General features: G+C 33.6%; 1 protein-coding gene across 5 annotated transcripts in view; it reads right to left on the bottom strand.

The window, feature by feature from the left end:
* Positions 1 to 14150, bottom strand: part of ATP8A1 (ATPase phospholipid transporting 8A1) — a 95454-nt gene that overhangs the window by 35200 nt on the left and 46104 nt on the right. For all 5 annotated transcript variants that reach the window (XM_052682514.1, XM_052682512.1, XM_052682513.1 and 2 more), the window contains 6 exons: positions 13924 to 13993; positions 12844 to 12928; positions 9384 to 9523; positions 7869 to 8007; positions 6667 to 6731; positions 2699 to 2871 (listed from right to left, as the gene is read on the bottom strand). In XM_052682514.1, coding sequence (XP_052538474.1) covers positions 2699 to 2871; positions 6667 to 6731; positions 7869 to 8007; positions 9384 to 9523; positions 12844 to 12928; positions 13924 to 13993 — 672 coding nt within the window. The remainder of the gene's footprint in view (positions 1 to 2698; positions 2872 to 6666; positions 6732 to 7868; positions 8008 to 9383; positions 9524 to 12843; positions 12929 to 13923; positions 13994 to 14150) is intronic.

The following is a 14150-nucleotide window of genomic DNA, read 5'->3' on the forward strand; positions in this document are numbered from 1 at the left end:
TAAGAAGTATTTCTAAGATTTTTTAAAAATTGTTTTTAAAATTTGAATACTGCTGATGAGTATAATATCAAGATCAGCATTAGTCAGCTTCTACAGAAAATTCCTGACCTGATAACTTAAAAAAGAATCTTTCCAACTTTCCAGGAACAGCGACTTACTACCCTTTTAGAAAACATTATAGAGGCAGCTGGAAGATGGCATTTACTTTCATTGCCAAGTGAAAGCAACGTGTTCGGTGGATACATCTAAATTCAAGAGACCAAAAAAAAACAAAACCAAAACACCAAACCACCTCCTTTTCAATTTGTTTACTCCAAGTGGTGCATTTTTACTACAAAATAATCAATTTGACGTTCTTACTGCACACATTATTTAGAAACCAATACAGAGCTGGAATTCAGTTTATTTAAGTCTTTAAGCCAAACATCTGCTTGGGATTAATAACATATGAAGATTTTTTGAAGTAAAATATCTACTAAATATTTGTCAGCTTCTTGTGTTATGGCTACTCTTATTAAGAATTCATTGGTAAAAAACAACTCCAAAGAAGTGAATATAGTATGTACACTTCAAAGAAAACAAAGTAATTTGTAGTTTTAAAACAAAGTAGTGTTTAAAATGTTTAGTGCTTTTATATGGATGGAAAAGAGGTTGAAATTTTAATATACTCAGAACAATATATTTAAGTGATTTGTATTAATTAAAATGATAATTTTTGTCTTCAAAATCAGAAACAAGTAGAGGCAATTTTATATGCTGGAGCATTAACAGCAAAAAGTATTTTGATAGAATTTCTACTTTAGAGAAGTATGTGGGATTGAAGATGTGCATATTAGAACAGTGAATGCTACAAGCAAATATTTTAGTTTTAAACCTGCAGCCAATTTTAAACAACCACAAAATATGTCAGAGCATATACCTAGATATGCATTGAAACCAGATGACCTGAGAATATTATGGAAATACAGAAATAGCTCGGAAAACGCTGCTAGAATGGAAACCTTCATGTTGTACTTTTTGTTGTTTTGTCATAGAAAGGTTAGCAATACATGACAACTCTATGTACAGAATACCTTGCAATGGCTCAACAGTTCAACAGAAACAGCAATCACATCTTTTCAAACAGTTCAACAGAAACAGCAATAATGTTTTTTCAGAAAATATAGTTGTATAGAAGTATATAACTATATATATATATAGTTATATATAAAACTATATAAAATATAAAACTATATATATAGTTATATATTTCTATACAACTATATATAACTGTTCAAGGAAAGTTCAAGGAAAGAAAAGAAAGGAACAGTTTTGAAATAAACATTCTATATTCAACCCATCTATGACCTGTTATCTGTTATAACGAGCAAAACTGGAAAGACTACTGCTGTGAATTTTCTAAAGCAATTATAATCAGGCACAGTACCCAATGTAAAACAAAATGGAATTGGATGTAACAAACATATGGAAACCTCTAAAAATGTGAGATCTCATGCTTACAACACTTCTATACTGAGAAACAGCAGGACACCTGGATTACAGAAGACTCTAAATATCTGTTTTCGAATTCAGCATGCCTACACCCAACAGCTTTTTCCATACTATTACAAAGATCAGAACAGCAAAAAATATTTTGAAAACATTAAATGGCTATACTTCTAATTGTTACCTTGGACACTGATAAAAATAACACCTATTTCCACAGCTCTGGGATTTTTGATTACATTTCTAATAGATGCTCTGTGGTGTCAACAAACTTGTAATGAAAAGTCCTTGCTCCTGTTTTTTTTCCACACATAAATTACTTGGGCTAAGGCAAGCCCTTTGAAAGTTGATAGGAGCAATTCTTATTTATCTAGCTACTAATGACTTGACTTCCCTTTTAGTTCAATCCTTCAAATGTAGAAGAGGGGATGTACTACTAAGGAGATATTTGTGGGTTTTGTGCTTAAAGCTGTAAAAATGCAGTGAATTCCCAAAACACAGAAGCTATCAGTTATAATGCACTTTTTAGTATAAATACAAAAACATTAAAAAGCAAGGCAAAATGTTTTCATATTGTGTATGCTTGAAAAAATGCACATCATATTTTGTTTAATCTCAAAAAAGTTCCCCTGTTAAGGTAAGCCTAGAGCTCTAATAAAGTTTACATGAAAGGATTAAATGCTTGGTTGTATAAGATAACACCAAAACAAATCAGGAATAATAACAACAATAACATAAAGGTGTTTCTGTCAACTTCAGGAAATAAAGACCACTTAGTGTAGTAGCTTTCGCATTTCTGTGCACTTATGCAGCATCCTGATGGCTTACAGGAAAGGCAGAGATGTTAAGTTTTACCTGCAGAGGAAGTTCTATAAAAGAAGCCAGACACATTGAAACCTGTAGTTAACTGGAGTATCGATTTAAAGTTAAAATCAGTCTTTTAATCTTGCTGAGACTATTCTTGATGGAGAACACAATTTTCTTGGGTATATGCAATCTCAATTACTTTGGGAGGTATGCTGCTGTATCAGGCTTTGCTAGAGAAATATTTTGCTTGAATGACTGCATTTCAGAGCATTACTTACTGCTTTTCTTTATTTAGATTTTATGGGTGGAAGATATGGATACATATAATTTCTCTGTGAGGGAAACAGCTTTTTAATTTTTACATGTCAACAAAAATACTGTAGAGAAAGAGTAATGTAAATCTTACCTGCAACAAATAACAGCTTTACATGACAAAGCCAAATCCAGGAAATATTGCCTCACTCCAAAAGTCAAAGCATACTTCAGAGATTTACCATCAATAATGAGAGCAAAATCATTTTCCTTCCTTAAAGCATCACCAAGAGTACTGCAATGATGGCTAAGTGTCTCCCTTGTTCCCTGTTGCACAAAGAAAGTTTTATTTTTATTTCCTTCTGTTTTTTAATCTAAATATTCTTTCAGTAAAAAGAAATTTTCCTTTTGATTAAGCTAACAAGTAAATAGTATGTTTGTCTGTATTTAGGAGGCAGTATTATGAATTTAGCCTGCTTTGGGGAGGTCAAGCACAACTATACAATTGAGTGCCATGAATAAAAAAAGTAATTTCTTGTATTTCTTTCTATGAAAGGCCTTCGTAGGGCTACAATATACTGTCCTTCACGGCTCAGAAGAAAGAAGGGCTTTAAAGAAAGGAAGATTAAAGTTTTTGCTTATAAAGATTTGAATTTGACAAACTGTTGCATCCTATGAAAACAGCAATATAAGGCTTAACAACCAAAAAATTGTGCTACTCCAGTGATGTCAGGCATATGTATACAGAATTTCGTGTAACCACCTAAAAAGAAAACTTCAAGAAATAATTATGAATTTCAAATACTCTGAAACAAATCTCAACTTCACCTGTCTCCATGTGCTGACTCTGCTGTCTGCCTGCTTAGCTTCTACTGGTTTTTTAAAGGCTAATTGGTTTACCTAAAAGAAGATTAGGCTGTTGGGGAATTCAGTACTCCAGGTTTCTTGTCTCTCCCTCTGTGGAAACTCCAAGAGTAAGATGGCACAATAAAAATTCTTAAAAATGACAATAACTTCTGCAACTATTTTTCAGAGTGCCTTTGCCCATTATGCAACACTACAGCGTGCAAGAAAGTACCAACTTTTCTTCATCTCCACAGACTACTCAGCTTCTGACAAAGCTTAAACAACACAAGAGCCTGTAACTTCATATTATCCTCATCTATTGTTTCTCCTCATACATGCAGTTATCAACTCTTGTTTAAATTGCCCTCAATTTTTTTTTTAACCACAAACATTCCGTCAGGTAGCTCCAGGCATGCTACAAATAACAAACAAACAAAAAGAAACCCCAGGACAATACACATTACTTACCACAACTAAAATCGCATATTTAAAATTCCTTTGTGGGCTTACATGTAGCTGCATGCTGAAATCCAGTGCACTCGATCATAAGCAGTGAAACATCCCTCATTTATTTCTACATCATTTCCATGTGGAATTTCTCAGTGAAACTCGCTAGTAATCAAACTACTTTCCACTTTTGGTTTTAAGTATTCTTAAGATCATAATCAAAAGAATAAAGCTGCATTATGTTTTCTGTCCATAATTAGCAGCACTATGCTAACATTAAGCAGTCCATTAAGCTAATGTGGAGGCAAAAATAAAATAAAATTTCTTTTATGTAAGAAATTTCAAGCAAAAACACATTTTGTTTGTGAAGCTAAGCAGATGTTCCTGGGAGTATAGCCATAAAACAAATAATGCTGCAAAAAGAGATACTGAAATGTTTCCTGGAAGTGATTTCAGTTCTATCCCACCTAAGGGATGCTAAAGCTAAACTGGACACAATGGAGTTATTTTTAATTCCATTAAAGAAGGATATTTGTTCATACAAAAATCTCTTAATACAGTATATTTTTTGTAAACTTAGTTCCCTAGGATGGGATAAAAGTCTGAAGAAGGTTGGTTTTTTTTTTTTTTTTTTGTCTCTAGCTTCCTGTATTTTGAATGCTAAGGCTGTATTAACGATCAAACTGAGGAGACATTTGCTTTTCAAAATGTTTTACATGTCTTAGGGACACAGGAGTCTGCCTGTCCCTAAAGGATCAGTGTTCAGCTGCTTGCATTTCAGAAGCCATTGGTATGCAACAGCTATTGTGGTGTCACGTTAACACCTCAAAATCAATCTACCACCACCATTCTTTTTTCAGTAATGTCAGGAATGAGCAAACCAAAAGAAGTTCAACCTTCCTAACTCCTATGAGTCTATATCAGTCCTTACAAAGCTGTGAGACTATATCCATACTTAGTAGAATCAAGGAGGAGAGAAACATCACAGCAATTGTTCTCTAAACACACAGGTCCCACTACACTGTGGGGCAAGGAAGTTCTGTACCCTCCAAGATTCCTGTACCATGATTCTACTTCAAGATTTCATTGTCCTCCTGTACTGTGAGAAGTGGCTGCTCAGCACCCCTCATGGGAGCACAGTTCCATTGCAAGAAGGAGCGAAGGAGCACAGAATCCCAGTATGAGTGGTGGACCTAAGTTGCTAAGAAGCGAAAGTTCTGGCCATATTAACAGATAATATTCCAGCCAGTTATTATTGCCTTATTGTCAACTCCCCTTGGCATGCAGAAGAGAAACTGCATCCACTCTTCCAGCTGCACTGACTTAAGGTTCTTTGATCGCAGCAATCCACTTCTCTCAACAACTCCTAAAGCCTGCTCTGCTACCCAGTCAGAGTTTTCAAGGCTAGTTTTGATTCAAGCAGTTGCACTAGTAGTGTAGACTGACTCCCAAACCTGACCATAAAGCAAGGAAAAAGCACAGCAAGGAGACAAGGGATGCATTAACCAAACAGTGAAATAAAGACCATTAAATGAGCCAGAAATCTTTTAATGTAGACACTTATTAAAATATCAGCACAAAGTTCATTTACTATATTAAAATAAAGTGTCTCTTGCCCTAAAGTTGATTGCCACATTTAACTGTTCCTGAAAAAGCAACTTAAGTTATTAGCACACACAGATACGAAAGTGGCCAGTTTGCAAATGCAATTTCAATTGTCATGAAATCTGTTATTTGGTACAAGTTCAGTTTGAATACCATTTCTTCTTAAACTTTATTAACATATGTTTTTAAAAAATACTGCTTAAAATATATTTGACTTTTTAGTCAAAATGGTTAATATGCAATACTTGCTGTTTTCTGTTTTTGTTTAATTTTTATTGGACTCCCTTAAGTAGTTAAGTAAAACTATCGCATTATTTCATCACATATGAAGAAGTATACAAAACTGTCAAACTTGTGCATTTCAAATTCATTTATTTAGTATTGCAGTAGTTCTGCAAACCATCAGTCTGTGTAAATAATCTAAATGCAGTAAAGAAGCTCTCGTTATAAAGTGGTTGAGGAATGAAAAACTTAAAAGTAAAGGGCTTAAACCAAAAACTTTTGTCTCTCTCTCCCCTCTCTAAAAACAATAATCACAAACTTTCATAAGCTATACAAATACATAAACTGAGAACAGAAGAAAATTGCCTTTCTTCATTAATATCCCAATCTACTTGTGAAAGAAGTTACTTACTGTATCAGTAGACTATTTTCAAATATTAATCAAGAGCTGCTGCCTGCTCTGTTTTCAATTCTGATTTTACTTTTATCAATTTTATCAAGAAGAATATGTCAGATAAAATAGTTCATATTTAAAATGAAATCACTGTGATGTTCATGCCTCAACATTGAAAGTGTGCTATTCTAAATGATTCAAAACATTTATAAAAGTATGTAGTTTTTTAAAAAAGTATTCTTGTTGCCCTGGTCTAGTACTAAATGGGAAGGTTTCATGATCCTTGAGGTCCCTTCCAATCCAAGCCATTCTGTGAGCTCATGTTATAGCCTACTTTACACACTACCACTGAATCCTTCAGTTAAGGCAATCCCCTCTTGCTGATTCTCATACTTCCCATTCACTTATATTTCCCTTCCTTTCCCTAAGTCCTAATGTAAGCTTAGTTTCAGAATTTTCTCCTGAAGCCTCTTGGTCAGCAGAAACTCTTCTGCTATAAAGCTCATTTAAGATTCCCTGAGAGGACGGCACCAGGATATTTTATCTGGATATTTTACATAAAAAATACTGACGTTTTATTAACTTACAAATTTGCATGTATTACTTACATCAAGAGAACCTTCATTTATAACAATCAGTCCCATGTTCTTTCTCAGAAGTTTACAGGAGTGACCTGTAAGAACATTTTTTTCCAACAGTTAGTTCCACCAAATCCAGTGTAACACAACATAGTACTTTTTTCTGTAAGTGAGAGAATTAAAATTAGAGCTCCCCAGTTGAAAGCACTGGGGAAAAAAAAAAAAACAGTAATTTGCATTCCATAGAAATTAGAGATAGTAAGAATAGATAGAATTTTCATCATTGCAACTTGTGAGAGGTGCTTTTTGTTCTTCTTCTGAGCAACTCTGAATAAGGCACACATTTTCTGTAAATCCCTTTTGGGTAGTTGAAAACACCAAATAGATTTTCCTTAGCACTGGAAATTTATTGAATGCATGTTGCATTTCATGTAACATTTGCATATGTAAATGTAACCATTCTTTTCTGGTGTTCGATGCTTTAAGGAGAATTTGTGCAATGAGCTAATTATGCCAGGACAAATAAATACATAATATTACACATAATTAAAATGAAAATACTGGTATGACACTTATTTCCTCAAACCTCAAGTTTTGAAGAAATGATGAAAATAACCTCAGACCAGTGTTGCATCTCGTGGGCAAATATAGAGATTTTTAACATTAAATACAGTAATTGTAACAGAGTACATTTATCAAAATTATTTTTAGGACACATTTAGACTTAGTACTGTAAGGAGTACTAAGTCTTCAATACAGTTTTCATGTATTACTATTTAAAAATATAGGTTTATTACTGCTTAGTTTAGTTAACACATTATTTCCTTCCTCCTGCCCATAAAATACAAGGGGACAATCAAAGGAAATTTCTGACTGATGGTAAAGATTATAGTACTTCACAAACTGTGTGCTTTACTTTATTTAAGATCATGGTTCCTATCAGCATTTCTTGAAAGAATGAATAATAAAGAAAGGAAATACTTAAATTTTGTTAACATTACACTTTCTCATTCTTTCCTCCTCTCCAGGATAATAGCAGATCTTTTTGCTGTTAGTTTTGCAATGGAGGAAAAAAACAACTTACCCACCCTCCTCCTACCAGAGACTGAAAAATAAATTATTATTTAAATTCTTGAATGCCACATAGTAGTATTATTCTACAAAATACCTTCCCATTCTGAAAACAATTTTACTCTATCAACAAAGCCATCAAGTAAGTGCAATTGTAATACCGATGTTAATGGCAGTTTCTTGTTTGTCCCCAGTAAGTATCCAAATTTTTATGTCAGCTTTCATGAGTGTTTCTATGGTCTCAGGCACTTTGTCTTGTAGTTTATCTTCAATTGCTGTTGCTCCAAGCAGTTGAAGATTCTGTGAACATAAAATACCGAGATCATGAAGATTTTCCAATTTAAATTCAGTTTTAATCTTTTAGTTTCTTTTTGTTTAATATTGCGTATTTATGATGAAATTGATGTTTTTAAAATTCATGAACCTGGTATATTGAATTTGGTATATTTTTAAGACTCTTCCACACATCTGTTTAAATTGCTCACATATATAAACTCAAGTCCTACAACTGACTGAAACTGCATGTTCACACCTTTCTTTTTGATTGATTAAACACTCAATTTTTTTCCAAGGTTTTAAATTTTAAGCAGTTTCATCAATGGGATCTGATACTTTTTAAAAACAACAACAACAAAACCCCACCATCACAAAAAAAAACCCACAAAAAAACAAACTCAAAAAACACCCCCACCCCCCCAAACATACAGAAAGATAGCCAAACAAACAAACAAACAAACAACAACAACAAAAAAATCAAACCAAAACAAGAATCCTTCACCAAAAATCAGGAGAAAAAATGCAATCAAATGTCAAAACCTCAAGCAATATCTCATGAATGCATTCTGGTTACCCACTTTCCTGCTGAGGCAGTGAATTGAAACTGCTCAGGGCTGCTCCAGAAGCAGTATTGCCAGGAACAGAAGGAAAGCTCTGCTATGGTGAGACTGTACCTGAGTATCACCTCCCCTTCTGGGTCTTCAATAGAAAAGATATTGAAAAAAAAAAAAAAAAAAGGAAGAAATCCAGTGGAGGGATACATAGCAGGCTAAATGGATGATTCTATTTTCTGCTAACTGAAGAGGGCTTACAGAAAAACCATCTTCCTCTATGACATGCACAGTGTAAGAACAAGAAACACATTCTCCAATAAAAGAAATTTAAATTCAGAAAATTTGGAAGAAGAATAGTTTAGCTCTATAAAATTGCTTAGTGCAGCTGAGAGAATTCCCTTAAAATTTTATTATAGTTCTGGGCAACCTGATCTTTCCTGAATTAGCCCCACTTTGAGCAGGAGGTTATGTCTGGATGACCCCTTAACCTTATTCGTTTCTGTGATCAGTATACAACTTAGCAGCTCTTTATTTATCACCTACTTTATTCCACAAAACAGCAACCCTGAAAAACAATAAAACCTTTACAGTAGCTCAACTAAAAAATCAGTACTTTCCAGGAAAGAAGTTATTTTCTGTCAAAACTTTGACAAAATAATCTTTCTTTCATTTCAGTCACCTCAGTTGCAAGGGTTGTACAACTATATATATGTCTATACATATAGTATATGGATATATATGGCTATATCCATCAATATAATGGTAGAGCTTTTTCTATCAAAGCATTATTTGTCAGTCACTCAGATTTTATATCATATAAAGAAATCCCCAGAAAACTGCACATACTTTCTCAATTAGTTCATAGCTCTCCTCAAGTTTGAGTGCTCTGTTTTGTATAGCTGTAGAAGCACGGTGATAGACATCTAACCATTCTTGATAATCACTTTCTGAAATCTCAGCCACAGCAAAACACAAGGTTCTTAAGCCTAAAGAGAAAGCAGATAGCAAACGATTATTTGTTTCCTTCATATACATACAATGAGTAACTACTACAAGCATTTTTCATTATATTTGCTTCTGTCTGATTTTCAGCATACTGCTGCATGTCTTGAAGAAATTTGTTCCACATATCTAAAGCAAAAAGTATAATAACCTTAATTAAATGCTGCTATGATGAGAAGCAATAAATATATAATGAAGGTTAAAATATATCATCGTGTTATAATTTCTCCTCTTTCACACCTCCCCAAAATGTCCTCAGAAAGTTCTGAGCCGAAATTTAAAATTCACCACATAGAAGCCAAAGATGAAGCTCATCAAATTTTATTTCCTCACCTCACAGATTTTCTCAATGTTCCAAATTCTTAAAATAAACCCTCTGAATAAAGGCAGCATTTTGGGATTTTATTTAATCTTTGCAGTAGTTACAGATAAATAATAGAATTTTTCCTTCAGTGGAAACCTAGACTGAGCACTACAGTGAGAATTTGAGGCTGCAAAATTATGGAAAAAACAACACCATATATTTTCTGTCCACACAGATTTAATTTCAGTTTAAATAGATAGCTACATCCTAACAGTTTGCTTTCATGTATCCTGAGATTTTTACGGTTCTAGGGCATGAAACTAGATTAACTCTTTATATACGGAGAAGGGCATTGCTCTAGCCAAATGAAATTGTCTGAAACCAGAATTTGCTGGCATGGAAGTTTAGAAGAGGTATAGGTAGGACTACCACATCACCCTTGAGCATTTACACACTGTTCTGTAGGAGGTGGGGAGCATCTTAACCAGGGATGGACAAACACAACATATTTGAACATTGTTCTGTTGTGCACAGATCAGCATCAACAGCAAGCTTCAAATGCTGAAAGAGGCTTGACACAGCATAAAACAGTTTTCTTTCATTTAAGATACACAAGTAATTTTGTCAGAATGTAAACCATTTGTATCCCTAATACACTGACAACTGAGTACTGTTATGATCACAGCTTCTTACTACCTAGCTCCAAAAATTTAATAAATCAAATGAATTACTATTAACATTTTTGTTTAAAAAGGATATGTTAGCAAGATTCAAATTAATGAATATGAGGTAAGAAGGAGGAGGAAAAGAATTCATGACTAACTAATAGTATTTCCACAATTCCTTCAAAATATTTTATGCAGATGATGAAATAAAGAGAAAAAATTACCAAATACGAGCAAACTTATCTTTTAAGGCATTTTTTTTTAATCAGTGTAATTATTTTTCTATTTTTAATTTGAAAGGTTTATTTTAATTTTATTTTAAAAGAGTCTTCCAAGTAAAAAGTAGCAAAGAGTATCATTAAGTCAGCTTTGTAACAGACTGGAACAACAACACAGAAAAATCATACACTTTCTCTATTTATCCTAGCAGGCATTAACACTCAAGCTTAGTAAATGCTTAGATATAAATGCCAGCCATGCTAACCACTTCATTTTTGAACACACCAAGAACATGCAGCAAATGCCAAGGACATACTGTACTGCCACATGAAAGGCTACACATGAGAAACTTTGCAACATCATTGGCTGCAATTTAGATCTGGTGCAAAAATAAATACCAATGTCATTAATCGATTCCAGAGAGAAGTACTTTTACTACTTCTTTTTCTCCAGATTGAGAATTTAGTGTTTTTGAAAGGTTAGCAATTCACTTCTGAACAGTACATCTTTTCATCTGGTGAAAAGCACTTGAACAAACTTCTTAACATCAATACATATCTTCCCTGGTTTTCAAGACGGGCAAAATCCTTTTCTTTTTATTTTTATTTCCATCAGTCCAACCTGAGTGCTAAAGAAACACAGTATCATTTGTGCCACTGATCTAATGAGAATATTGTTAAGAACTGGATTTAAATTCTCCTATTAGTTCACACAAAGTAACAGATATGGATTCTACGTTTATCTTTTCTGCAACCCAATGTATAGACTCACATCCCAAACCAACTTCATATCTAATTATCTTTTCTTTAACTGGTCCTGATTAGGTCATGAAAATACTTCCCCAAACAGGCCAGTCAGCTCAGAGATGGATTCTTATAGTGAAAGGATGCACCTGAGGCTTCTTGTACTATCTATACAGTTGCAGCTCTGCTTTCAAGTTTCTTGTAGAAATTTACTCTAATTTCTAATATCTGTAAGACTTCTTTTCTGTTCAGTTTTTTAAGGCTAACAAAATGTTTCCTGCAGTGATCTTAATATGGAGAACGATCTGTGGCTTGCTTCTGCTGTCACAAATAAAATCAAGAGACCAAAGTTGCCGACTAAAACACTAACCAAAATGCTTAATGACATGATAAACCAAAAGAGAAAAAAAAATATTTAGAGAAGTCATACACCTAACAAGCAGAAAAAGTATCTTTCCTGATACAATAGCATTTGACCAGACATCCAGCATTATGAAAAGAAAACGTTTTAATAAATTTTGCCTTCAACTGTAAGCTTATTTCTTAAAAACACATTGAAGTTACTTTCAATGTAGTAAGATAGTATTAGAATAAATGAAGAGGTAAAAAGTTGCACTTCATATTCTCATAACTATTATAATTCTGCTTCCAGCCACTCTCTTCAAAGAATAAACTAAAACACAACAATACTTCACAGCATTCCTCCATAATGCTTGACACATCCCCATTTTTGTTATCTGTAATAAAGGAAGAGCTAGGAGAAGTGCTGGGTGAACTTACATCAAAGCCCAGAGCTTTCTACAGTCTGCCTTACTGCTCATGCGTACACTGTGGAAACCACTTTTATTTAATAACTGGCTGTTTGTATCAATCATCTTAATTTCACAGTCTTAAATTTTACTTACTGCTCTTATTTAATAAGCCTTAATGGAATAACTGCTTTGAAACAGCAGTTGTTAAAAAGTAGCATATGGAAAACCAGTGATTATAATACTCCTTATTGTGACTGGTAACAGAAATATTGTAAAGCTGCCCTAAAAGCACTATGCTAGTCATAACCAAGCATCTTTGCCTTTTCCTGTGCATCATCCCTACAACATTTGTTGTGTGAGGGGAGAAAGTAATCATGAAAGATGAATCCTACAAAGAAGCAAAGAATCATGCCATGTGTTTGTTCCTTGGAAAAACGCATTCTGTTTTAAGAACCTAAAACCACAAATTTACTACCAAAGATTTTTAGGAAGATTATTATATTTGATGGATGCAAAACTAAAACAATTTTCTAAATTACATATACATACAATACAGCAACATAAGATGGGAAAACTGAATTGAACAGTGAAGAAACTCTGCGTTCGCACTCTATTACTCACCTTCTGTAGCAAACTGCTCTAAATGTTTTAAGGTGATTTCTTTGTATTTTGAACTTTCAGCAAGGCGGTCATAAATTACAGTATCCTACAACACACATAAAATGAATGCAAGCCAATTCAATAGGAAAAAAAAAAGTGTTGCGTTGTGTACACAATAAAAATAACACAAGAAAAATGGCAGGAAAAATATGCAGCACTGTATTTATTTCAGTATAAAAAATGAATCTCTAAATTTGCAAATTCTGCTATGATGTAATTCATCTAATACATGTTTTGCTGTTTTTTCCTTCATTTTGAAAAGTATAGCATCTTCCTTGTGGAGTCTTTTGATCTCTAACATTAAGACAAAGACAGCATTTTAAGCCCCAAAGTTAAAATCAGTTTTTCTTAAATGCCATTTTAAGGCTTTTGTAACCACCCTGATACACAGAACATTAATGATAGCATCTTGTCTAAATGAGAAGATATTGAATGTACATTTATATTCAATCACCTTTATCTCTTTGAACCATTCAGGAAATAGATTTGCATCATCCTCTGATCAAATTTCAATCTAGATAATGGACAAAGAACTAACAAGCAACTCTGTCATACCCTAATAATAGTGCATATGGGAATTTCCTTTCCACAGAGCCTGTATTCAGGAAGACGTAGAATTAGCCTAACGCTGATGACAGGTTAAAACTACCACGTAGTCTTTCCTGGAAGACTACTATTTCCACCTACTGACTCATGCTCAGCTACTCCAGCAAGAAAATTATATATTTAGCAATACCTTCAACCATTTTCTTGGAATACAGAAGGAAATTAATTGACAGTACAAAAGTATTTAGCTAAATTACAAAGCATAAGATGGATGAGTCTCCCTTACCTTCACAGACAGTAAAACAAGGAATACATTAGTCCACCACATTAAACAACTACACAATGAAAACATGTACACTGAAAAAGTTATCAGTGCTCCTTCCCATATCTCTCACCACTTTGCATATTCTCATTACAGTTATTCTAACTTTCTGCAGGCATATTTGCATTGTTAGCATATGTTCTTTGATACAGTGAAAATATTGTAAAACTCACAGCTCCTTTGCAGTAGAGTCTTAACTTTCCTGTTGGCGTGCGAACTATCACTGACATTCTCTTCCTAGAACTGAAAGAGAATTAAGTGCCCAGTAAGTAGGTGGTTCATAAACATAAATATTTACCAATGTCTTCCCTACAGTTATCAATATTTAAGTTACAAAATACAGAGGAAAACAAATAAGGCCCACGTTTTCCAAATGTTCTTCTCAGGAAAATGAAATTAT

This window comes from Tympanuchus pallidicinctus, unplaced genomic scaffold, assembly GCF_026119805.1.
Source record: "Tympanuchus pallidicinctus isolate F22 unplaced genomic scaffold, pur_lepc_1.0 scaffold2, whole genome shotgun sequence".
In the NCBI taxonomy this organism is placed as follows: domain Eukaryota; kingdom Metazoa; phylum Chordata; class Aves; order Galliformes; family Phasianidae; genus Tympanuchus; species Tympanuchus pallidicinctus.